Here is a 23,535-nt window from a genome sequence, read left to right on the forward strand (position 1 = left end):
TCTTGATGTAAAAACATATTAGTTGGAGAAAACAGTCCAAATAGTGAAAATAGGCCATATCTTGTCTTTACTATACCAGATGAGGATGCATTTTCTAAAAATATTTCTTCCCATATTCTTGGGAACGCTGGCACTAAACATACTCATTTATTTTTATTGAGGAATTTCATAATGAAAATATTTTAGTTACTTTGTGATTTTATTTATCTTCTATTTTGAACTTCATACCTTATATCCCATTATTACATATGAGCACTCCAAAGATGTGGTCAAATTTCAGAGTACATTTAAAATTCAGAGAACATTTAAGGGGTTTTTTTCCCCTACACTCATTTTAGTTGATTTTTTGTAGTTTAGCTGGTAGAATGTATATCATATTGGCAAGTGACAATTGAACTTTTTAGAAATAAGTATTTTCTTTCCAAACAAACTGAATATAAAGCTTTTACAGTTTTTTATCCTCATGGGATGACAGTCTTAAATATTTAGGCGTGCCTCTGATTTTGGCTTCAGAGGCAGGAGAGTTACATAGTTTGAAACCTATAAAATCTAATGCATCTCAGAATATATCTATGATATTAGATTCAAGATGCTGACATCTGAGAAAAGGAAGAGAATAAATAAATAAATAAACAAACAAACAAACAAACAAGCAGCAAAAATAGTATTGTTTACTAGAGTTTTCAGTGATGGCGGTATTTAGAATATTGTCAGATATGAAAGTGTTTATAATATAGTAAAAACACTAATCCTTTGAAATCTCAGTGGTTTAAAAAGTAGAATATATCCTTGCTCATGTGTATGTGCTCATGATTTTCTTAAAGCTTATGGTAAGCTAGGGATGCAAAAAGATGAACAAAGTTATTTAAATTTTGTTTTTAATGTTTATTCTTGAGAGAGAGAGAGCACGAGAGGGGGAGGGGCAGAGTGAGAGAGGGACACAGAATCCGAAGCAGGCTCCAGGCACTGAGCTGTTAGCACAGAGCCTGATGTGGGGCTCGAACCCAGGAGCTGTGAGATCATGACCTGAGCTGAAGTCGGATCCTTAATGGACTGAGCCACCCAGATGCCCCTGAATGAAGTTATTTTAAATCAAAAATTTTCTAATCAGATTTCTCCTTCTGTTTTTTCCCTTTGGTGTTTAATTGTCCATTGTACAAAAAAACCCACTACTGTTTCATATGATTTTATTTCTATAGGATAAAAGGGAAATTGAAGCTTCTCTGATGCTTGGACTGACCATGCGAGGAATACAGATTTTTCAGGTCAGTAAATGAGAAATGAGTGTCAAGTGGCATCTGCCATGTCTCATGTTGACAGTGTACCTGTGTGGTCCTTGGACAGGTTCACTGGTTCATTTCTGGCCATCGACTGGCCATTACTTCCTATTTGTCTAGTACAAATGGGGATGATGTAGGATAAATGAAGTGATACAGTCCAAACCTTGACAGTAATAAGTCCTCTAGAATAGAAAGTAATAAGCCCAAGATTGGCTCAGGTTCATCACTAACAGATCATTAACATCCAAACATTTTTCTTTGTGTGTTACTGATTTTAAATATCCTGATTATAATGCTCCTCTGGAGCGTTACAACTGTGTAAAGAAAAAAAATGACATCTTAATACAGTGGCAGACCACTGTATTTTAATTTTCATTACGCTTTTCCGATACAGCCTGTCCCCTGTCCCTGTCACGCTTTTGCAGGTGGGATGGTATTATACCACAGCCATCAACAGGAAAGAGAGAATCCCTCTTTCTGTGAGACCAGGGAGAATATAAGAATCTCTTATCTTGATGTAGGCACAATATCCAATTATGAAAGTCTGAGTGCCTTATCTCATCTCTCCAATGCCTGAGTCTTTTTGGATTTTTTATTTAAATTTATGGATAGGCTCAAAGGGAAAAGGTTGCCTTGAAAGGCCAGTTAATGCAGTCACTCAGGAACCCAAAGCTACAGAATTGTCTCACTAATCTTTTAATTACTGTCTGAACATCTCCAAAGAGAGTTGAGGACCTCTTTCAGATTTTAATTACTGTATTTTAGTTTTCTGGGAGAGAAGTTAGAGCCATTTTAAAGTGTCTGGCAGTTTCCTCAGTAACTCTGTATGCATTAAAATTTTTTTCCACAGAATTTAGATGAAGAGAAACAATTACTTTATGATTTCCCCTGGACAAATGTTGGAAAGTTGGTATTTGTGGTAAGTTTAAAGCAACTGACTAAAGAAAAATTGCTCAGTTGTTTGTTTTTGTGGATTTTCGTTGTTCCCTGTTTTGTTTTTAAAAACAATGCCGTGACAGGCACAAAAGCTGATATTTTTTTTTTTAAAGTTGAAAATGTAGACAACTCACTTTCTTATATTCTTATGTATGTGCTCTATTCGTTGCCACTCATAGGTCATGAATCTAAAATTAAGGAATCTTACAGCAAAAGAAATTATTTATTTAATTTGTGAGTCTGGTCCCCACCGTGCTATCCTAAGTTGTTCTAGTTGCAGAAGAAATGTAGTGGGGGAATGTGCAAGATGACTTCAGCAAAGAGAATGATTTTCAAAAGCCTACATCAGAGGGATCAGAAAACGGAAAGCCATAATCACAGGATAAATTACTCTTGGCGTGGGGGTAGGCCAGTTCTTTTGGAAGTTACTTCTTTTGAGCAAAGAATAAAGAGTGATATAAAAAGATGTTTCTATTAATATCTAACTCTTTGAAACTCATCATTATAAAGAAAGGTCTACAATTCTTAACAGGAAAAAAATGGTTTTATTTTTAGAATATTGAGAATAGTATCCTCTTTTTTGTTATAAGAGCAAATTCATGATTTTTCCCAGCTGTTTCTCTACTTTGCCGGCTCTATCCGGTTTGGGGCAGGGTTCAAAGAATTACAGTTAATAATATGTATATCTGGTGGTCATTAAAATCCATATTTTTTTCTTTGTTCAGAAATTGTTGGAAAAAAATACACAAAGGAGGAAGATAAGGATTTGTACACATACACAAATAAAGAAGATGGCCTATATAAATAAAGGGCTGTATTGCCAAAGAGCATTTGGGTACTGACTCCATACTGCCCTGTGAAGTCAAAGACCTGTTCCTGACTTTACATTATTTTAATTACTTGGGCTCAGTTCAATCTGATTTCACTTCACTCATACATCAAATGGGGCCCTACCTGCTTCCTCCTCACTCGCTCTCTCTCATTTAGGCCCTTTGTGAAAGGATCTGAGCTGTATGAAAATGAGCAAATTATTAGCCCATTACCCCAGTCATGTCCCAAATTGAGTAGACATAAAATGCATTTATGAAATTGAGTGTCTTAAGGGTCCTGGACACAGTGGTTCCTGAATCTAGTTTTGCATCAGCCTCATCTGAGGAGTTGGTTTAAGATAAAGATTTCTGGGCCTCATCCTCCTCCCCTAAGAGAGTTTTGATTCAGAGGGTGTGGGTTGAGGACCAGGCATCTATTTTATTGAACTTCCCAGATGATTCTTCTCACAGCCAGCCCAGTCCTGCCCCAGTCGTGTGACCTTGAGCAAGTTACTTAACCTCTGTGCATTGGTTTCTTTGTCCCCAAATGGAGATAATTGGTCCTCCCCCATAGACTGATTCTGAGGATTAAATGAGTCAATACCTGCCTAGTGTTCATTCAGTGTCAGTTATTACCATTCTAGCATTGGGATCCACTGGTGGTTCCTTTAAAATGAAAAATCGAGAGGTGAAAAATCCATTCCCAACCGAGATACACAGAGCCATATTGTTTTTTATTGACTTTAAGTGTGTGGTTGGAAGATGCCTCTCTCTGCTTTACTTCTCCCTTCTGGCTGAGAATCATTGTGTCCGCAGTATTCCTTATGCAATCCTGCTGCCCTGTTCATTCATAGGAAAGGTGAAGGAATTGATAATTCCATTTCTGGGGCATCTGGATGGCTCCGTTGGTTAAGCTCTTGATTTCAGCTCAGGTCACATGATCTCACAGTTTTGTAAGGTCCAGCCCCAGGCCAGGCTTTGTGCTGACAGTGCAGAACCTGCTTGCTTGGGATTCTTTCTGTCATTCTCTGCCCCTCCCTAGCTCAGATGCGTGTGTGCTCTCTCTCAAAATAAATAAACTTACAGTTTTCCATAACTATAAAAAACTGCCAAACTCTCACCCTCAGCTTATGTTAATGAACTTTATGTTAATGATCCCAAACTTAAACAATGAGATTCCTGGTATCTCTGATAGAAATACTTAACGATACTTATATCTCTTCCTTTCTCTTTCCTGTCTCATCCCTTGAGCTGTCCCTCTAGCTTCCACCTATCCCCTCCCACCACCCCCCCACACCTTTTTTAAATAAACCGTACACCCAGTGTGGGGCTTGAACTTAACAATCCTGAGATCACGAATTTCATGTTCTACCAACTGAGCTAGCCAGGTGCCCCCCCCACCCAGCCTCCCTCTTTTATCCAGCTGAAGAAGTTTTCTGTATTTTCTTAACCCTAAAAAGGTATTTATAGTGTTTGCTCTTATATTCCTCATTTATTTCCTCCTCAGAGTTTATCACAAACTATAGTTATTTTATATATTTATGTTTATTTGCCATCTCTCCCACCAGAATGTATTTCTGTGAAGGTAGCGACCTCGTCTGTCCTATTCACTGTTATTTTCTTGGTGACTAGCACAGTGTTTGGTACCTAGTGTTTAACAAATATTTGAATGCATCACGCTTCTAGAATGTCATCTTGTTTGCTGAATTAGGGTGTTGGAATTGCATTTGAAGATGCTTTCATGATGAGCCCTTCTCTTCTCCTGGCCTGACTAGCCAGAGAAACCAAAGATATTCCTCCACCGTCATACCCGGTCGGTGTCGACCGGATGACCCTGGCTAGACACTTCCCTGAGTTTTTGGTAATCCTTGTCCTGGGACATTTTTGAAAAGGAAAACAGCAATTTATCTCTTGCTGAATTTTGAATGCAGCTTTATACATCTCTTTTTGAATCTATACTTCTCCTTACTAAAGAGAAAATGAAGGGGACCTTGGCAAATTAGAGACTTACCTTCCAAACGCTGACTCGTGCTTTTGCTCCACAGGGTAAGAAATTTGAGATTTTGCCAGATGGCTTGCCCTCCGCCAGGAAGCTCATCTACTACACAGGGTGCCCCATGCGCTCCCGACACCTCCTCCAGCTCCTGAGTAACAGCCACCGCCTCTACATGAATCTGCAGCCTGTCTTGCGCCACATCCGGAAGCTGGAGGAGAACGAAGGTATGGCAGGGTTGGGGGGGAGAAGCACACATGGTGCCTTGGCCACCTCTGGCCCCTTAGTCTGTAGCTGCCATCAGTTGGGGCTTTAGACCCCTACAAAATGGGATTCAAGGGCTGAGCCTCTCCAGATTCAGGGCCGTGTTCCGCCTCACATCTCACCACTGTCCCAGCACCTGTCCCAAATACCTGAGGTCATCCCTATCATTTAGCTATCCCCGAGTACAGTCTCTTTAACGTTTCCCCACACTTGCTTTGAAAATCCTTGCAAAAAGCCACCACATGAAGATGCAAGGCAAGATTTATCTGCGACTCCGAGCACCTTGGAATCTGGAATTTTTTCCAGTGCAATTACTCCTTAGATTAAAGTAACAATAAAGGTGGGAGACAGAAATGTCTCCAGTCTCTCTCATTGACTGCTGAGAGGACCCCAGGTCTGGGTCAGCAGGAATGACAAAGGAGAAAGAAGTTTTCTTCTTTTTTTTTTAATGTTTATTTATTTTGAGAGAGAGAGGGAGAATGGGGGAGAGGCAGAAAGTGAAGGAGAGAGAGAGAATCCCAAGCAGTTTCCACGCTGACAGCACAGAGCCCAACGCGGTTCTCGACCCCACAAACTGTGAGATCATGACCTGACCTGAAACAAGAGTCCGACGCTTAACCAACTGAGCCACCTAAGCGCCCTGAAAGAAGTTTCCATTTGAGGATTATATCAGCCAGTCCTGTGGGGGCTTTGCTGAGATACATTTGGGGCCCCTGAAAAGGAGAATGAGTCACGGTAAGGAAGAGGAAGGCAGGGATTGGGGCCTCTAAGAGCAGGCTTCAACTCTACTGGTTAGCCCTTCATCTTAAGTCATGGCACCCAGGGTTATTCCATTTAACACACGAACTTCTGATCCCCCAAAATGCTACTGTGCTCATTTGCCTATTTCTTTAGAAAAATTTTTTTTTCCTTAATGTTTATTTACTTTTGACAGAGAGATAGAGTATGAGTGGGGAAATGGCAGAGAGAGAGAGAGACAGAATGAGAAGCAGGCTCCAGGCTCTGAGCCACCCAGGCGCCCCTGCCTATTTCAATGTCTTCCATTTGTTTTGTAGATTCCCATTGTGGTAGTTTTTATAATTCAATTGGATCAGATTTAGGATATCTGCATGAACATTTGGATGCAGATTCATATCCTTAGGTCCGTATCTGAAACAGATTTCGACCTCTCAGACCCCAGCTTTCTCACAGAAACACAGATACTTGTCCTCTTAAGAAAAACCCTGAAAGAAGCTTGTACATCTAATCAATTTCTCTCAAAACCTATCTCTCTAACTAAATGAGACCCAGTTTGGGGATGCCACTGCATCTTAAGTAGCCGTTAGAACATGACTCATTTTGCACGGTCTGCCACCAAACTGCTTTCTTGTCTTTGGAGAGAACTGGTGTATAACCACCAGGTGTATGGGCTTCCTCTGCTGCCAGGCTGCCCCTTCTTCCCCACGATGACACATTGCAATAACAAGCACCTCTCTCCAATGCTGACATGATTATTAGGAGGACTCGAGATGGGACAGAAGCGCCAAGGGAACTTGTAAGAATAGGCGACTTACGTGCAGAGCCCATCATGTGCCAAATGGGTCACATTCCTAAATGGCCAGCTTATAGCGCCTTGAGAAGTTTCTTTATTTCATCAGCTTTGCCAGCATTTTAGCAGATTCTTGCTTAGATGACCGTAAGGGGAGCCCTTTAGAGCCTGAATGAATTCCAGAACCCCTATAGGTTCTCAGGTAAAATGACAAAGAATTTTCAGTTCTTAGAGGGCAGGGTTTTGTCTGTCACCACGCTTAGTAGTATCAAGTGCATTTGGGGGCTTTCGCGATTAGGGCAATGAAGGAACGATAAAGGTGTGGATTGTATTTGTTATTTGGGTAAATGTAGATAGATTTGGGCGGATATCTCTTTTTTTTCTTCTAAAGAAAACATACTTCTTTTCTTCTACTTAGAGATCCCTCACAGTCTAAAGAACACCCAAAATTAAGTTTCTCTGGGCCAGTTTTGGCCTGATGCCAGTTATTTCACTCACGCTTAAAGTCTTCATCACTTTTACAATAAAGCCCTTTTCTTAGCAAAGAAACAGCACAGAAAGAGAGTGTATTTTTCTTAAATTTAATTTAGATCCATCTTGTCTGAGATACTCTTTTCGCATCTTATGGTAGAAAATGATCACAAGAATTACTCCATAGCATTTAGAAGGGGGAGAATGCTTTGTCATTAAAAAAGTTTAAAAACAAAAGTTTTTTTTTAACCCAACTTTATTCAACAGTGGGAGCTTATTCTTAGGCCATATGCCAAGAGGTCACACTGCATTCTGTTCCAAAATAATATATGAAAAGCTCTGTGGTCTCTGGGCTTTTACAACAGAGGGAATCCAAAGAATACCAACACATTGGTAATCTGTGCTCTTGACTCCGGTGATTACTAGGGAGTTAAGAGGTTGCATTTCCCAGGTCTCAGAATAAACTTCATAATCACGTCAGCATTTCCTTCATGACACTTTTTATTTGTACCAGGTCTAAGTGATACAGCTCTGGGAAGGGAACACTGGCCAGCCACGTAGAACAGTAAGGCCGTGCTGACACGCTGACACGAAGCAGATTTACGCTAGGCTCCTGTGAGGTAGACCACAGTTAGGCGAGCGCTTGCCTTCTGTTACTAGAGTAACCATAATAGACTCCCAACCTGCTGGGAAGGGTTGGGAGTAAAAGGGCTATTTGTAAAGAGGCAGAAAGCTTTTAAGTTATTAGAGCCACAATTCCCACTTGTCTTAGAACTCTGGCACCCTAAAGAACTTTTTAGAAAACTGTTTTTTCACTTTCCACCTTTCCAAGTGCCACGTGGCTAGTATTTTGAAACCACAGTGAATAGAAATTGTATGAGAATTTTGCAAACCCTTTTATCTCTCCGTCTTCATCTCAACCCCTGTTGTCTTCAGAAAACAGGAATGTTTATAACCCAGTCTAGCCCTAAAACATGGATTTTAGATGATGCACATCTGTCTCAGATGTGTGTTTTGGGCTCTGGTGTCCTGCCCCAGTCTGCTTTCTGTGTGGCTGTGCATTCTCGCTGTTGTGATGCAGCCTGATTCCCTAGAATTGACATGAATGGCTGGAGCCCAAAAACATACACATCGCCTTCTGCAAGCATTTTTGCATTTTGCATCCTGGAAAGCGCATCTTCTCTTTATGCTAATGCTTCTTCCCTCCCTGAGGAAGCTGTGTAGATTATACTTCAGACACCAGGAGTACAAGTGATTTCACTTACCCAAGAAACAAGACAATTAAATCCATCAGCAGGCCTCTGAGAACCCAATTAGTCTACAAGTTAGCAATTTCTGAAATAATATCAATTTAACATTCCTCAAATGCATTCTCCATCTTTAACATTGTTCTAACGTGTTATTTGTCATCAGTATTAAGAATACAAAGAATCTAAACTATTTCTCTGTTTTACAGTTCTGACCTGAGACACAAAAGTATTGTATACCTGCAACTCAGTTGTAACTTTGTGCCTTAATGTGATTGTTGCTTTAGCATTTGATAAAAGGGACTTTCTAACATTGCGTCTTGGTGTTAAAGAATGGCACTGACATGTTAAATCAAAGAACAGTTTTGTCAGTCAGAGGCCACATAGGTGTAAATCATCAAACCAGTAGTGATGACTGTGTTTTCTAAGTAGATGGTAAAACCTCACTAGTTCACCCCAAATGGAGAAAAGCAGTTTTCACTAATGAAAAACTAAATGTTACAACTCTTTGAAGGAAATTTAGAGAAGAATAGTTTTATTTTAAATTATATTCAGCAGTCAGAACTGAGCTACTGAATGGGCCAAATTGAATAAATGAAATCATTGGCAATTAGTGTAATTATATCTATCAAACAGTCTTCCATAGCAGTGCTTCTGAAACTATTTGTGGGGGAGGACCAGATTTTTAACATTCCTCATCCACCGTGGACTGATACTTTTACAAAATACAAAATCACCTTAGTGGCTGTCACGGCACTGTCAGGTTGCTCTGAAAACCTCTAAGTATTTATTCTCATTTACTGAGCTTACATCGCTGTGGACCAATAACAACTTGCAGACAAGAGGTGGTCTGGCGACTCTACTTCAAATGGCACTTTTCCGAGTTTTGAAGCATCAAAACCCTTTGAGTAGTCTCAGTACTTGCTCAAATCCGTTGTACTGGTTTTTGCTCATCTTCCTAAGTTGACCCCCTCCCACCCACCCGGGTCAGAACCCTCATGGCGCCTAGATCCTGGGTGTGATCCTGCTGAACTAGATCCTGGGTGTGAACTTGCACGCGTTCTTAGCCTGATGTGCCCTGTAGGCTAACCAGGCGTGTCTCCCCCTCCCCTCCCCTCCCCCGCCCGCCGTCCTGCGTGAATGTGCTCCTCACCGCGCAGAGAAGAAGCAGTACCGGGAGTCCTACATCAGCGACAGCCTGGACCTGGACGTGGACCAGCTGGAGAAGCGGTCCCGGGCCAGCGGCAGCAGCGCAGGCAGCGCCAAGCACAAGCGCCTGTCCCGCCACTCCACCGCCAGCCACGGCAGCTCGCACACGTCGGGCATCGAGGCGGACACCAAGCCCCGAGACGCAGGGCCGGAGGACAGCTACTCTGGCAGCGCCATCCACCGCAAGCTGAAGACCTGCAGCTCCACGACCAGCCACGGCAGCTCCCACACCTCCGGGGTGGAGAGCAGTGGCAAGGACCGGCCAGAAGAGGACTCGCAGGACGACGGTAAGCCGCTCGCCACGGCTTTCTAAGCTGGCAGCGCTGAGCCGCTGTCGCTCGCCCCCTTCTTCCTCTTGCCTCATCTTGTTTCTGGTTTTTTTTCCCCAAGCATCCCTTCTGGAGAACTGCTGTGTAGGGCACAGCCGGGGGGTAGTAATGGACAGGTGTCCTGCACCTTCCCGCGTGATTTGGGGGAGTTGCTCGTGTCGGTGAACAAAGCATCCCTCTGGTCACGATCCTTTGCCACCACAGGGTTGGACACCAGTGGAGGCTGAGTCCTGGCGGTTTAGCCAAGTAGAGGAGACGTCGGTGCCGCAGCACTCGTGTCTGCATTTCTGGTTCCCAGATTAAATAGGCATCGGTGAGGACAACAGCAGAGACGCAGTGATAGCGACAGAAATGTCTTAAACTTTGCAGAGGAAAAAAAAAAAGACTTGAGCCCAGGTCATTGGTTATTTAGTATTTCTTCAGTTCCCCCTATGCAGCCAGAACTCTGGGAATGTAAAAGAAAGTTAGCACCTGGATGCTTAACTCTGTTAAGGAGAGAAAAACCAGACTGTCTCAGCCAAACTTAACATATGTGGGCATCTTTTTTATTATTTTTATGCCTCAAGTGCTATAGCATTCGGGTTTGGGGAAAGGGTAGTGACTTCATTAAGGAAAACGGCAGCCCATTTGCTTGCTTACTGTAGAATTCATGTGGATCTCTAATGAAGTCAACTGAATGCCCTGCGGGCAGGCAGCTCTGGAAATGGGGAGCTTCATGAACTATTCCTTGTGCAGGTGACAGCAGTCTGCTCTGGCTTAGGCATGTGGCCCATCAGTCTCAGTTGCCCTTTGTCATCTCAGCAAGGTGGTATAGCTCTTTCCTTCTTTCTCACAAAGGAAAAAATAACACAGTTCAATCGTGGCATTAGAAGACATGTAGGTAACACAGCAACCCTGTGAAAAAGAGGGCAAATACATCTAGTTGAGAATTGTCCTAGAGTTTCCTATTGTAGATTCTCATTAGCAAATGTATTTTAAAATCTGAATAATTACAGAGCCTCCCGCAAAGTGTGGCTATGAATGCTGACATCCATTTCCCTTCGTGTCACTAAACGTCTTTTTCTTCTTCTGTGTCAGAAATAGAGATGTTGGTTGATGACCCCAGGGACCTGGAACAGATGAATGAAGAGTCTCTGGAAGTCAGCCCAGACATGTGCATCTACATCACCGAGGACATGCTCATGTCACGGAAGCTGAATGGACACTCTGGTGAGCTCTTGTGGGAAGTTCTTCTCCTGAGCTAGTGGATGGTCTTGGACTAAGGATCAGGTGCCTCAGAAAACAGAAGGGTCAGGGTGGGGCTCTCGATTAAAACAGGACTGGAATCAGAACCTTTCCAAGTCAGTGCCATAGACTGCAGGGTCGAGTACCTCATGAGGAAGAAAGAGAACAGAAGGGGAGAAGCATCTAGGATGGGGAATTAGCATCTTCTCCCCTGTGCTCAGCACAAAGTGGTAAAACACAGTTTTCTCTTTGTTGCTGTTGTTTTGTTTTGCTATTACAAATGATAATCAGAGAATCCTAGAATACATCTAGAAGGGACCTCGGAGACCTCCTTTTTACAGATGAGAAAACCCATAGATGAGGGGGACAGACGCTTAGGTGGCTAGAAACAGAAGGCAGGTCTCCGAGTTTGGTTTGTATTGTTTTTCCCCAACTAGATCAGAGTGGGTATGGGAGTGTGGAGGAAAAAGTGTCAATAAATGTTGGCGTAAAAAGGCATTCCTGGGGCGCCTGGGTGGCGCAGTCGGTTAAGCGACCGACTTCAGCCAGGTCACGATCTCGCGGTCCGTGAGTTCGAGCCCCGCGTCAGGCTCTGGGCTGATGGCTCAGAGCCTGGAGCCTGTTTCCAATTCTGTGTCTCCCTCTCTCTCTGCCCCTCCCCCGTTCATGCTCTGTCTCTCTCTGTCCCAAAAATAAATAAACATTGAAAAAAAAATTTAAAAAAAAAAAAAAAAGGCATTCCTATTATATTCTGTATTTCATTAACTCTACTAGGACACTTGCATTCACTGTAAACCTATTATGGGATTATATAATACGATATGTAATAATCTATTTCTATCAAATAAAAGGTATTACCCTTCAATATTACTGCAAAAAACCACAGTATGGGTTTTGTTTTCAATTTTTTTTAATGTTTATTTATTTTTGAGAGAGAGAGAGAGAGAAACAGAGCTCGAGAGGGGAAGGGCCAGAGAGAGAAGGAGACACAGAATCCAAAGCAGGCTCCAGCCTCCGAGCTGTCTGTCAGCACAGAGCCCGACACAGGGCTCGAACTCCCGAACCATGAGATCATGACCTGAGCCAAAGTCAGATGCTTAACCGACTGAGCCACCCAGGCGCCCCAGGTTTTGTTTTTAAACCTCAGTCACTCCTAACTGCTCTCGCCACATTTTATGAATTGGTCTCCGTTCTGTCTAAAAAACATACCTTAGGAGTGAAGTCAAAATGGCCCAGGTACTTACTGGTCAGCCGCTTTGAGCTTTGAGTGAAAGACCCTGTTTACAACTGGGGTGACCTGCCATTGCTGTGTCAAGACCCACGGTCCCTGATAAGTGAGCCTCACCCATGCAACAGGTGCTGGGAATGAGAGAGAAACAAGACCACAGTACACATGGTCCCCTCATCCTGGCATTGAATCTGTAAGAGCACAAGGCTCCTTTTATTGCAGAATTTCCTCTGCTCACCTAGCAGAAGCATGGCCTCCAGATGCTCTGCGGGGAATAGACCTGCCAGTGGTTACAGAGAACCGCTCTGCCTAAGCAAACTCAGATTCGTCAGGCTGCTTGCTCTGGTCATGCTGCAGGCTTAGAGTTCTCAAACCAAACTTTACCCCCGTTTCTTTGCCCATTTACTTTCTTACATAGATGTCTTCCCTCACAAATACATTTTAACACATGTATTAAATATAAATTTACAATTTGATGCACATTATATGTACATGGATATCATGCTCTCACTCGATATGTGCATGTGTATTTTTGTGGAAAGAAAACTGTCCAAACCATATACACCAAAGTGTCCATGGGAGGAGGGGAGATGAGGGAAACAGACTTTGGCTTTTTATTTATATATTTCTATGTTTAATTTTTATGATAAGATTTTGTAATTTTAAATAGAAATAAAATTTAAATAAATAGGGTGGCTGTTTAAAGAGGTTTTTATACAAAAAAAATGCTTTTTGAAATGTTATTTATTGAAAAAGAACCTGAATGGTTAACAATGAGCAGTTATATGCTGTCCATATAGTGAAATATCGTACAGCCATTAACTAATGACACTTTTAAAGAATATTTAATAATATAAGAAAGATAGGTAAGAAAAACAGCACAAATTGTATAATCAGGATGATCTCAAATTACAAAAATGTATATATGTATATGAAAAAATACATAAAAATATGAATAGCCTTTCTCTGGATGATGGGGTTGTGATGATCTTATTTTCTTCCTCGCATCATCCTCCTCTTCCAAATTCTCTACAATTTGAGCATTTACTTTTTTTAACATTTATTTATTTTTGAGAGAGAGAGAGAGAAAGAAAGAGAGAGACAGCATGAGCAGGGGAGGGGCAGAGAGAGAGGGAGACACAGAATCCAAAGCAGGCTCCAGGCTTTGAGCTGTCAGCACAGAGCCCAATGTGGGGCTTGAACTCAAACCATGAGATCATGAACTGAGCTGAAATTGGATGCTTAACTGACTGAGCCACCCAGGTGCCCCTACAATTTGAGCATTTAAACATTGTTTCTCAAGCATGGAGCTGAGATCGAATAGGGATGGAAGTTTGGTACAAGTCAGGTTAGTGTTCTCAGCACCAGACTTGCTGCTGACTTGTCTAATGCGGAGTTTGGGTTTGGGAGCACATAATTTACAGACATGGTGGCCAAGGACACATTTACCAGGAAGTCCAGACGGACCCATGCCAAGTGCCAACCAAGGACACCAGTCCACGTCATCCTCTGAGGATTTGTTAAAAGTTTAAAGCTTTTTAAAAGATAAAGATATTCTCAAGAAAGACCCCCTACTAAAGCAGTCTGTACCAACCCCCAAAACATAAGTACCCACCTGAAGGCTTTTAAACTGTCTACATGTAAACCAAGAATGTCCTCCTTCCATGTTTCAATTGAACAAAATATCAAACACTTAATATATACAAGGTATATACTCGTCACTGAATCGTTAGACGTCATTTCTAAAGAGTTAAGGGATAAAACACAAAAGGCCATTTCTGAGGTTATCAGCAAGTAGCTAAATAAAAATCACATTGCACTCCAGGTTCCTTTTTTATAAGGTGAGAATGTGCTTTATCTGAGAAGCCATTTGGCCTTAAGAATCTGGGGTTTGACTGACCTGCTTCATCTATTTGCAAGAAAAATGTCAGTGATCTCCACTTCCATATCCAATTCTTGTTAGCAGTTTTATCTTACGAAACATTTTTTCCTGGTGCTTCACTCAACATGCTAGAGCCACAGAGGGAAGTTTCAGCCCTGGATTTCTGTTTCCAAAATATTAGGAGGTGACTCCTGGGCACTAGGGTGATTTAGGGCCCTGTCACTCTCAGAGATCCAGAACTGAATGCTTAGGGTGGCCTCCCACTCGTGGCCTCTCCCCAGCAGGATTTGTTGTAGGAGGCAAGTGCCACAGGGCCCCTGTCAGCCCGAGGAGCTCTGAGCTGGGTGTGTCCCATGTGCAGGCCCTGTACCTCGCCCTTTCCATGCATTTACTCGTCAGTCGTCATTAAACTCTGTTGGATAGACACTGCTGTCAGGCCCACTTTATAAGATGAGACCGAAACATAGGGGGGCTAAGTCACTGGCCAGCATACACAGTTAATTACTTTTCTGGGCCTGCTTCCGGCTCAGATCCGTGTGACTCTGGAGGTCAAGCCCCACACTAGACTTTAACCGTCCATCTAAAGGGACCCAAACCTAGACGGCCGTGTCACAGTTTAGCTTTAGGAGGGAGACTGCTTTACATCTACGGTCTTTGTTTTTGTTACTAATTTAGAAGTTGTAGTTCACCTTAGAAAAGGCAGACTCTAAACTCCTTCCTGTACGCTGACCCCACATTTATCCTTCTCCCCGCTGTTTACTGTGAGACAGGAGATGGGATGTGTCCTAGGCTGGTTGTCTACCACAGATGAGTCACAGTGAGATTTTTCAGGAACGGTTAATACTTGACCTTTCAGTCTTGGTGGTAGCATGTGTCAGATAGGTGGCAAAAAGTATGAATAAGGAAGTCTTCATTGTTGTTGTTTTTCTGTGTTTTACTTCAGGGTTGATTGTGAAAGAAATTGGTTCTTCCACCTCTAGCTCCTCAGAAACAGTTGTGAAGCTTCGTGGCCAGAGTACGGACTCTCTTCCACAGGTACAGAAGGAATCGAAATGTTTAAGTTGTGCACTGAAGTTACAGAAAATGTTAAATTGGAACTTAACGTTTATATTTATATAAATGAGCAAAAATTAAGAACCATAAGGCAGTGATTCTTCTTAGGTACATTCTAGCTTTATCCTCAGTTGATAACCATTGTGTTTGCTAGTTCCATTCATCTCTGAGTTGATTTTCATTTGGATAAATTATATACTTTGTTTCCCACTTTATAGAGGTGGGAAGTGTGTAACTTCAGACTTCAGGTTGTGTGTGTGAACCTCAACAACTGAGAGAATAATTTTCTTGTCAGGCGTGTTATGGCAGAAACATTTCCACGCTGATTATTCCATTCAGATTACGTTTTCAAAGTATGCTGAGTGAGACTGATAACCTGTGATCACTTGCTAGACTATTAAAATATCAAAAGATAAAATACTCTGAAATTCATGGTTGTAGCGTCTGGATCTATTCCACAGCTGATATACTCACCTCTATTTCCTGTGTATTCTCTTTCTCTCTCCTTTATGACTCTCTTTCTTGGTCCATCTCTGTCTTTTTTGGGTTTTGTGTCTTTTTTGCTTTCTGTGTGTGCTTCTCTCTTCCCTGTTTTCTTTTTCATTTCTATGTGCACATAATGTTTTATTACATATTTTTTTGAATACTCCAGTGAATAATTTCTAAAGCAGTATGTGTAGCATGATGACTACAAATCCCAGGGTCCACTGCCCGGGTTTGCACCCAGTTCTGTCACCCGGTGTTAGATCTTCCTGTACGTAAGTGCTTGTGGTGCACAGCTGAGGATCAGATTCCACGCCTGCAAAATGGGAAGCGCGTTTGCGTGCCTGCTGTGTGGATTCGTGAGGATGACCTAATGAATTCTGTGTGGGAAAGCCCGTTGGCACCTGGGAAGCCGTGTGGGTCCAGGGGGCCTTCTTCAGGGAGTGCTCGGATGTGATACTTCCAAATAAAATGGTTTTGGGCTCAGACCCTGTTCTCTCCTCCTGGTGCTTTTGCCTTTAGCAAAAAGTGATCTCTTATTCTAACGAGGTTGGCTTTTGTGGTGTTCAGCAGCAAAAGCTGAGAGGTACAGTGCCCTGTTTCCTTAAATAACCCATTAAGCGTCTTTCGTTCATGTAATTATCTGAGCCATTTTTTAACCTATTTATGTTTTCAGCCAGTACCACTTCTGGGGATAATGAGTTCTGTAAGACTGTTGCCCGCTGTGTGGAGTATTTGGCACAGCACCTCCTACAGTGTTTGGGAGCTGCCTCTTGCCTCCCAACCTTTCCGTACTTTGTATTATTTTTTTATCCAAGAACTCTAGCTTTAAAAAAACCAAAAAAAACCCCCCAAAAAACGTTATTCAAATTGTATTCCTTGAGTAATTGGCTCATTTCCGCATTTCTTATGAAAATAATAATAGAGCTCAGCATGAAAGTATTACTGTATAGAATATGTTGATTGTCATATTCTAGTAGAAAGAAAAAGGAAAAGAAACTATATCTGTACGTATCTAGCCTCCTTTTAAGACATTTTCTTGACTTCTGAGATGCTAGAGACAGGCTTCTGTTGCATTTGCTTCCTTTGCCTTGGATTATTCATCTGTAAAATGGGGAGAATAATAGCACTGGGCTCATAGGGCAGATGGGAAGAGTAAACGAGTAAATACATAATATCGTGTTTAGGTGAGAGCCTTGCACATAATCAGGGCTCAGTAAATGTTAGCCACTCGGACTGTTGGTAGTGGTGCTATTTTCCCCGCAGGACCTCAGACCGGAAATCACTTTCTAACATATAAGGATTCCATGACCTTTTATGATTTTGCAGTGTCGCTCTTTACAAGGGCAAAATAGCGCTCACCTGTCACTTTAGTCATCCTCTTGAAGTGGTTTTAACCTTACTTTATTTTGCAGACCATATGTCGAAAACCAAAGACCTCCACCGATCGACACAGCTTGAGCCTTGATGACATCAGGCTTTACCAGAAAGACTTCCTGCGCATTGCAGGTCTATGTCAAGACACTGCTCAGAGCTACACTTTCGGGTGTGGCCACGAACTGGATGAGGAAGGCCTCTACTGCAACAGCTGCTTGGCTCAGCAGTGTGTCAACATCCAAGATGCTTTTCCAGTCAAAAGAACCAGCAAGTACTTTTCTCTGGATCTCACTCATGATGAAGTTCCAGAGTTCGTTGTATAAAGTACGTCTGCGTGTAGCTAGCCACACAGGCAGCCTGCTGTCTGCTGGAGGCCGGAGAAGCCACGGGTTCTCTCTTTAAGTATCGTGCCATATTTTCTTCACCCCACCACATAGCTCTTTCTTTATGATATTTGCAATGGAAATAAAAGCCTTGGGACAATTGCACTTTAAGTATTACACAGAGAGAAAAGAACTGCAGAGAAGGTACAGCAAGACAAGTGCCCGGAAGTTCGTGACCCTTTGGAAGGAAACATGCTTTACTGGTTACCAAGCCTTCAGAATATTGAATTGTGGTGTGTTTGTCCCTCGTTTTGTTTTTCAGTTTGATCATACGACATCACATTTTTTATCATGTGAAAGATGTTATTAGATTGATTTGTTTGCTTGTAAATGTGTGTGTGTGTGTGTGTGTGTGTGTGTCACTCCCTCATGCACATGGTTTGAGGGAGGAGAGAAAGGAGAGTCTCTCCTTTTAAGGGAGAAACCATTGCCTGGTACATAGCCATTGCCGCCTCGCTGGGGCTGTCCCAAAGTGAACACTAATGAAGTGGTCAAAATCTTGTAGTTCTAGCAAGCCAAAGATATGTACATAACAGAAATGCAGCCCGGGGCCAAGAAGACATGAATGAAGCAATAACCAGAAGGCTATGTGTGCTGTGATGCCTTGTGACTCCTTCATGCCTGGTCAGTGCCCTGTCCTCCTCCTGCTCTTCGCGAAAGCTCTGGGACCCAGCTAGTTTCTCGTCCGAGTAACTCATCAGTTGTTTTCACGTCTTCGTGCATTTTGTAGAGTTTGTAAAACCAGTTTCTGTTAAAACTATGGAAACGTCTTAGAAAATGTTTGTGCTTGGTGTTTTGTTTTGTTTTTTTTAAATCAACAACAAATTGTAGTAATGCTTGTTTCTGCTTAAGCAAAACACCCTAACTATACATATATGTTATACATATATAAATACCTGAGATTGTATGTGTTTATATGTGTTTACAGCTTACTAACGCTTCATTTTGGCTTCCATGACTGTTTTGTGTACATAGTCATTCTTGTTTAATATGGAGGAGGTGTCACTGAATGAATGATACCTACAGACAATCAGTTAATATATGCAGAGTTAAGAACAACTGTTTTCCCATGTGTCTTTTGCCATGATTCTCAACCCTGGTTGCACACTAGAATTATTTGGGGAGCTTTAAAAACAATAACACTGTCTGGATCCCACTTCAGACCAATAAAATCAGTCTGTTGCAGTGAGGTCCAGGTGGAATTGCCTTTTCCTTTAAAGCTCTCCAGATGGAGCTAATATGCTACAGGGTTTAAAACCACTGCTCCAGAGGGTGTCTTTTTCTTAATTTTGAAGTTAAGGTGTACAGAAAATGTCAGTGTTTGAGGAAGGACCATTTTTAAGACAGTTACTGCCACTGCTATTAGGATATATAATGAAACCTCGTCAGGAGAGTGAATTGATCAACCTTTAGATGTACAGAAACAATGTTGTTCACACTTCAGGAGAGAACTTTAGCACAATGTCTTTCTACGAGATGTTTGTAATGATTTCGTATTTAACGACATTTGTTTACCATATTTTGATACACCATTTTTTCTATCTGCCAGGTTTTCTTAAAAAAAATTATATATTATTTTCTAAAGAAACAGTCATATTTTTATACAAAATTAAGTTTTCAGGTAACAAAGAAATCAATTTAGGGTACAGCAGAACATGCAGTGTTCCCCGGGGGCGGGAGTCAGTATTATGAACATAAGGGGAGTGTGGACAAGCCTCACCTGTGCTGTGCTCGGACGCCCGCGTGTGGATGGGGCAGGCCAGTGTGGACACTGCAATCCCAATCGAATCAGTTCAACCCGACACTTGGAAAAAGGAACAGAAGTTCTATAGAGTTTTGTAGTCATGCGATTATTTTGTTTTTATCAAAAGTTTTAAAAGAACCAAAGTTTTCAGATACCAGAATGTACAAGTGTCTCAGTCTTCTGTATGAAAGGGTAGAAGGCTCATCTAATGACAGCTTCACTTATAAGTAAGTGGTTAAATAGTCCACCATTTCTTATAGATGCTTAAGGGACAAATCCTAGGAAGTTTAACTCTCAAGAGCCCAGATCATAATGTGGTGCGTTTCCTTAGCTCTTAGCGTTTCTTGCAACAGCGAGGCAAAAGCATATTTAATTCAGTATGTAGCGCTTTAGTTTCTCTGTGCTTCAGCCAGAATCAGGTCTTCAGGGTTTTGCCAGCATTATTGGTGGTTTTGCACACCCTCTTTCTAATTGGGTTTATGCATAGTCTTGTGGGTTTTCAAAAATGAAACATGCTAAGGAACATTTTTGCTTTTTGATCCTCTATTTGTGGCAGAATTATATATATGTATATGAAAATCCATTTTGGTTATCTACGTTTTGTATTTGGAAATTGTTTTAAAAAATAAAAAAGGAAAAGAAACGTACGAAGCTGTTATTTATTCTGCATTTGTTAATATCATCGCTAGTCGGTATACCAGTTGGTATATACTGCCTCGATACAGCGACATTTGTATTTGCAACAATGAGCTTTATATCTACATAAACTGTAAATAATCCTTTCTGTGAAAGGATCATCATATCAGGAAGATACCAAAAGTGTGTAAAAGAAAACTGCATTATTTTGTAATGATTTCTTATAGGCATTTCATGGTAAGATTAGCAGTCAATAAAGTTACTTTTTATTTGTCTTTAAAGTGCCGGTTTTTGTGTTTTTTTTTTTAAGAGTTCTCAATTAAGCAAGAAGCATTAAAGAGTGAATGTTTTCTTTATGTTCTTCTTTCTTATAATAGGCCATGTTGAGGAACATGTAAGGGTCCACGGTGGTAGGATTCTGAGCCCGGAGCCGCCCCCCCCCCCCCCCCCCCCCCCGTGGCGAAGCTGGTGGGGACTGAGCTGCCCCTGCTCCTGCTCTGCGTGTGTGAGGAGTTCACATATTAACTCCTTCATCCTCGTGTTTGCATACGGCGGGGTCTGTTCTCATTCTCGACCTAGAGACGAAGGAACCGAAGCTCAGAGAGGCAGTGGCAGCCAGCAGCTGTGCAGGCCTGAGCTGTGGGGCTAAAAGCACTCGATAAGATACAATATTTTATTTTTTTTAATTAAAATGACTACTTTAACTTTTCCCTCAAAATAATCATCATTGGCGTGTTAGTTTTAATTTTAAAAAAGTAAGTGGTTACATTTAAAAGCATGCCTATCGCAAGGCTGGGCGTGAGAGCAAAGCGGCATCGGGGGAGAGGCCGGAGCTGGCGGTCAGTAGACAGGCGTCGAAAGCACCGAAAAGCCTGGCTGTCCTTGTGAAAGAACATCCATTATCTTCTTGTTACTCCAGTTTTCTTGGCTCTCGTGGGATTAATAATTCAAAGGACTATTTGGGGGATTAATAACGTAATAGTTATAACATGCCCCTGATCACTAAGGTGGGAGAAAGGAGGGTGGGTGTTTTCCGATCTTCTAACAAGCCTTTAACTTGTGTAGAATTGAGCCATGTGGCCATTCGGAAGCCTCCGGTCCAAAACAAAAGCTTTCTGCTGAGGGGTAAACTCATGAATTTTGCAGCGTATCTGGTAAATTGTGAGTAAATTGGAGTCAAGGAAAAGAACATTTCTGGTCACCTGCTCTGTATCTGCCATTACACACGTCAAGTCTAACCTTCACAGCCCTTCAAGTAGTCAACACATGTTACAGCTGAGGAAATGGTTAAACTTCCCCAAGATCCTACAGTTCGTAAACAGAGAGCAGAGTTTTAAGCCCAAATCCATGTCCAAAAGCTTTGCTTTTTCTACTACACATACCACGTTATCCATTACACTCAGAGAAAGCTCAGAATCTGATAGGGAAGACAGACTTACGATTTGGATAATGTGATAAATGACATTTATTTGCACACTGTTTTTAAAATTGTTTTTAATGTTTCATTTATTTTTGAGAGAGTACAAGCAGGGGAGGGCAGAGAGAGAGAGAGACACGGAATCCGAAGCAGGCTCCAGCCTCTGAGCTGTCCACGCAGAGCCCGACGTGGTGCTTGAACTCATGAACCACAAGACCTGAGCTGAAGTCCGATGCTTCACCGACTAAGCCACCCAGGCGTCCCTGCACACTTCTAAAAAGAAAAAAAGAAATTTATTTTGAGACAGTGCATGAGCAGGGGAGAGGCAGAGAGAGAGAGAGAGAGAAAGAATTCCAAGCAGGCCCCATGCAGTCAGCACAGAGCTCTGATGTGAGGCTTCAACTCAACCATCCACCAGAGCCGAAGTCAGATGCTTAACCGACTGACCACCCAAGCACCCCTGCCCACCTTTTTAAAGCACCCCTATGCCAGACCTATAGAGCATTATTTGGGTAGTTCTCTGGTACAGAAGCAGTGGAGACCTGGGGGGTGGTAGTAGGGAGTGGGAGGTGGGAAGAACATAGAAGAGCCTTGAAGGGGGCCTTCTGGCAGATGGGGGTGAGGTACAAACTGTCCACGCAAAGATTAGAAGCCATGGATGACAGTGCTTATTCAGGGGCCTTTAGGCTTGAGTAACGACTCTCTCCAGACTAGTCGTGAAAGGCTCTGGGTGCCCAGAGGAGGACACTGAGTTTTGTTTTGTTTTTTTTTTTTTCTGGACAGGGAGCCATTGAAGGGGGTTATAAACGGAAAGAGACATGTTTGAGAGACATTATTTGAGAGAAATAATGGGATCAGTGCCAGTAGAAGATAGGGACAGGGGAGCAGGACTGGAGAGATGATGATCTGAACAAGGATGTGGCAGCAGGGAGAAGAAAGATTCAAAACTTATGTAGCTATGCCTCCCTCACCTCTCTCTCTCTCTCCCCCCCCCCCTCCTGTCTCACATCTCCCTCTCACCCACACACACACACATTACGTTCTAAGCTAAATACTGGAGAAATAGGCAAGTTTCCATACTTGGCAACGTCCCTGGGAAGACCAGAAAGCTCACTACTGCTTTATAGAATGAATTACAATCTACTCTGCACGGATGCTTCCAATGTTAAAAATTGGCACAATGGCCACAACTACTCTAGTCTATAGGTTTTCAGGCTGGGCTGCACAGAAGACTGACCTGGAGAATTTAAAACAGCGATGCCTAGGGCCCAGACCAGAGCTTGTCATTTGTTTGGTCTGGGTGGGCATATGGTACTAGGAAAAGTTCAGCAAGGGAGGCTAATGTGCACCCACTGGTCTACAGTGAGCCCGAGCAATACAGACCAAGCAGACTACTTGCTCTGAACTAGCATGATCCACACTTGGGGTTCATTGGGTCTCCAGAGTGTCCCAGCATATTGCATTTTGTGAGAATGATAATGTTTTTACTGATAAAGAGGTCAGAGAGTGGACCAACGTTCAGGCAAGGCACTGAACTCATCATCCCAGGAAGTCTGAATACACCCACATTCTAGAGAGCTGGGTATTACTTACACATAACTATTTTGCTAAGTATGAGAGTGGAGGTTATGTGAGTACAGTAAAATACTTCCAAATCTCCTCCCTGCCACTTTCATTTGCCTTGTCATTCCTCTGATGCTTTGTATGAGTTGATCGCTACTGAGAATAATGGAAAGAAGTAAGCTAAATTCCACCTAGCTCTTTGATTCTTAACACATTCATTTTGAATTAATGGAGGAGCCTGACCTCTGGAAAGTCCTCCTCAAATGCTATGAGACATTGTGGGTGATAGAGTTATGTACACTCAAGAGATTAATCGAAGGTCTATAAACAGGGCACAGCTATAATTAACCAACTCATTACTTACGATGGGTGTTTACCCATCTGGTGTGAACCCTAGTCTGTGAAGGTCTCCTCACTTTATTACTGTTATTATGGCGAGAGATGGATTTTATAAAAACAGATAGTTCCCAACTTAGAAA

At 42.2% G+C, this 23,535-nt stretch overlaps 1 protein-coding gene across 12 annotated transcripts in view; it reads left to right on the forward strand.

Annotated features, from left to right (window-relative positions):
• Window positions 1–20,357, forward strand: part of FRMD6 (FERM domain containing 6) — a 240,944-nt gene extending 220,587 nt beyond the window's left edge. For 8 of the 12 annotated variants that reach the window (XM_043556141.1, XM_043556142.1, XM_043556140.1 and 5 more), the window contains 7 exons: window positions 1,200–1,265; window positions 2,131–2,199; window positions 5,071–5,245; window positions 9,689–10,024; window positions 11,144–11,275; window positions 15,344–15,435; window positions 17,352–20,357. In XM_043556141.1, the coding sequence (XP_043412076.1) occupies window positions 1,200–1,265; window positions 2,131–2,199; window positions 5,071–5,245; window positions 9,689–10,024; window positions 11,144–11,275; window positions 15,344–15,435; window positions 17,352–17,636 (1,155 nt within the window). In that variant the 3' untranslated portion in view covers window positions 17,637–20,357. The remainder of the gene's footprint in view (window positions 1–1,199; window positions 1,266–2,130; window positions 2,200–5,070; window positions 5,246–9,688; window positions 10,025–11,143; window positions 11,276–15,343; window positions 15,436–17,351) is intronic. The other 4 variants (XM_043556146.1, XM_043556148.1, XM_043556145.1 and 1 more) reach the window with 1 other exon arrangement.
• Window positions 20,358–23,535: the final 3,178 nt, after the last annotated feature.

This window comes from Prionailurus bengalensis, chromosome B3, assembly GCF_016509475.1.
Source record: "Prionailurus bengalensis isolate Pbe53 chromosome B3, Fcat_Pben_1.1_paternal_pri, whole genome shotgun sequence".
NCBI lineage: Eukaryota > Metazoa > Chordata > Mammalia > Carnivora > Felidae > Prionailurus > Prionailurus bengalensis.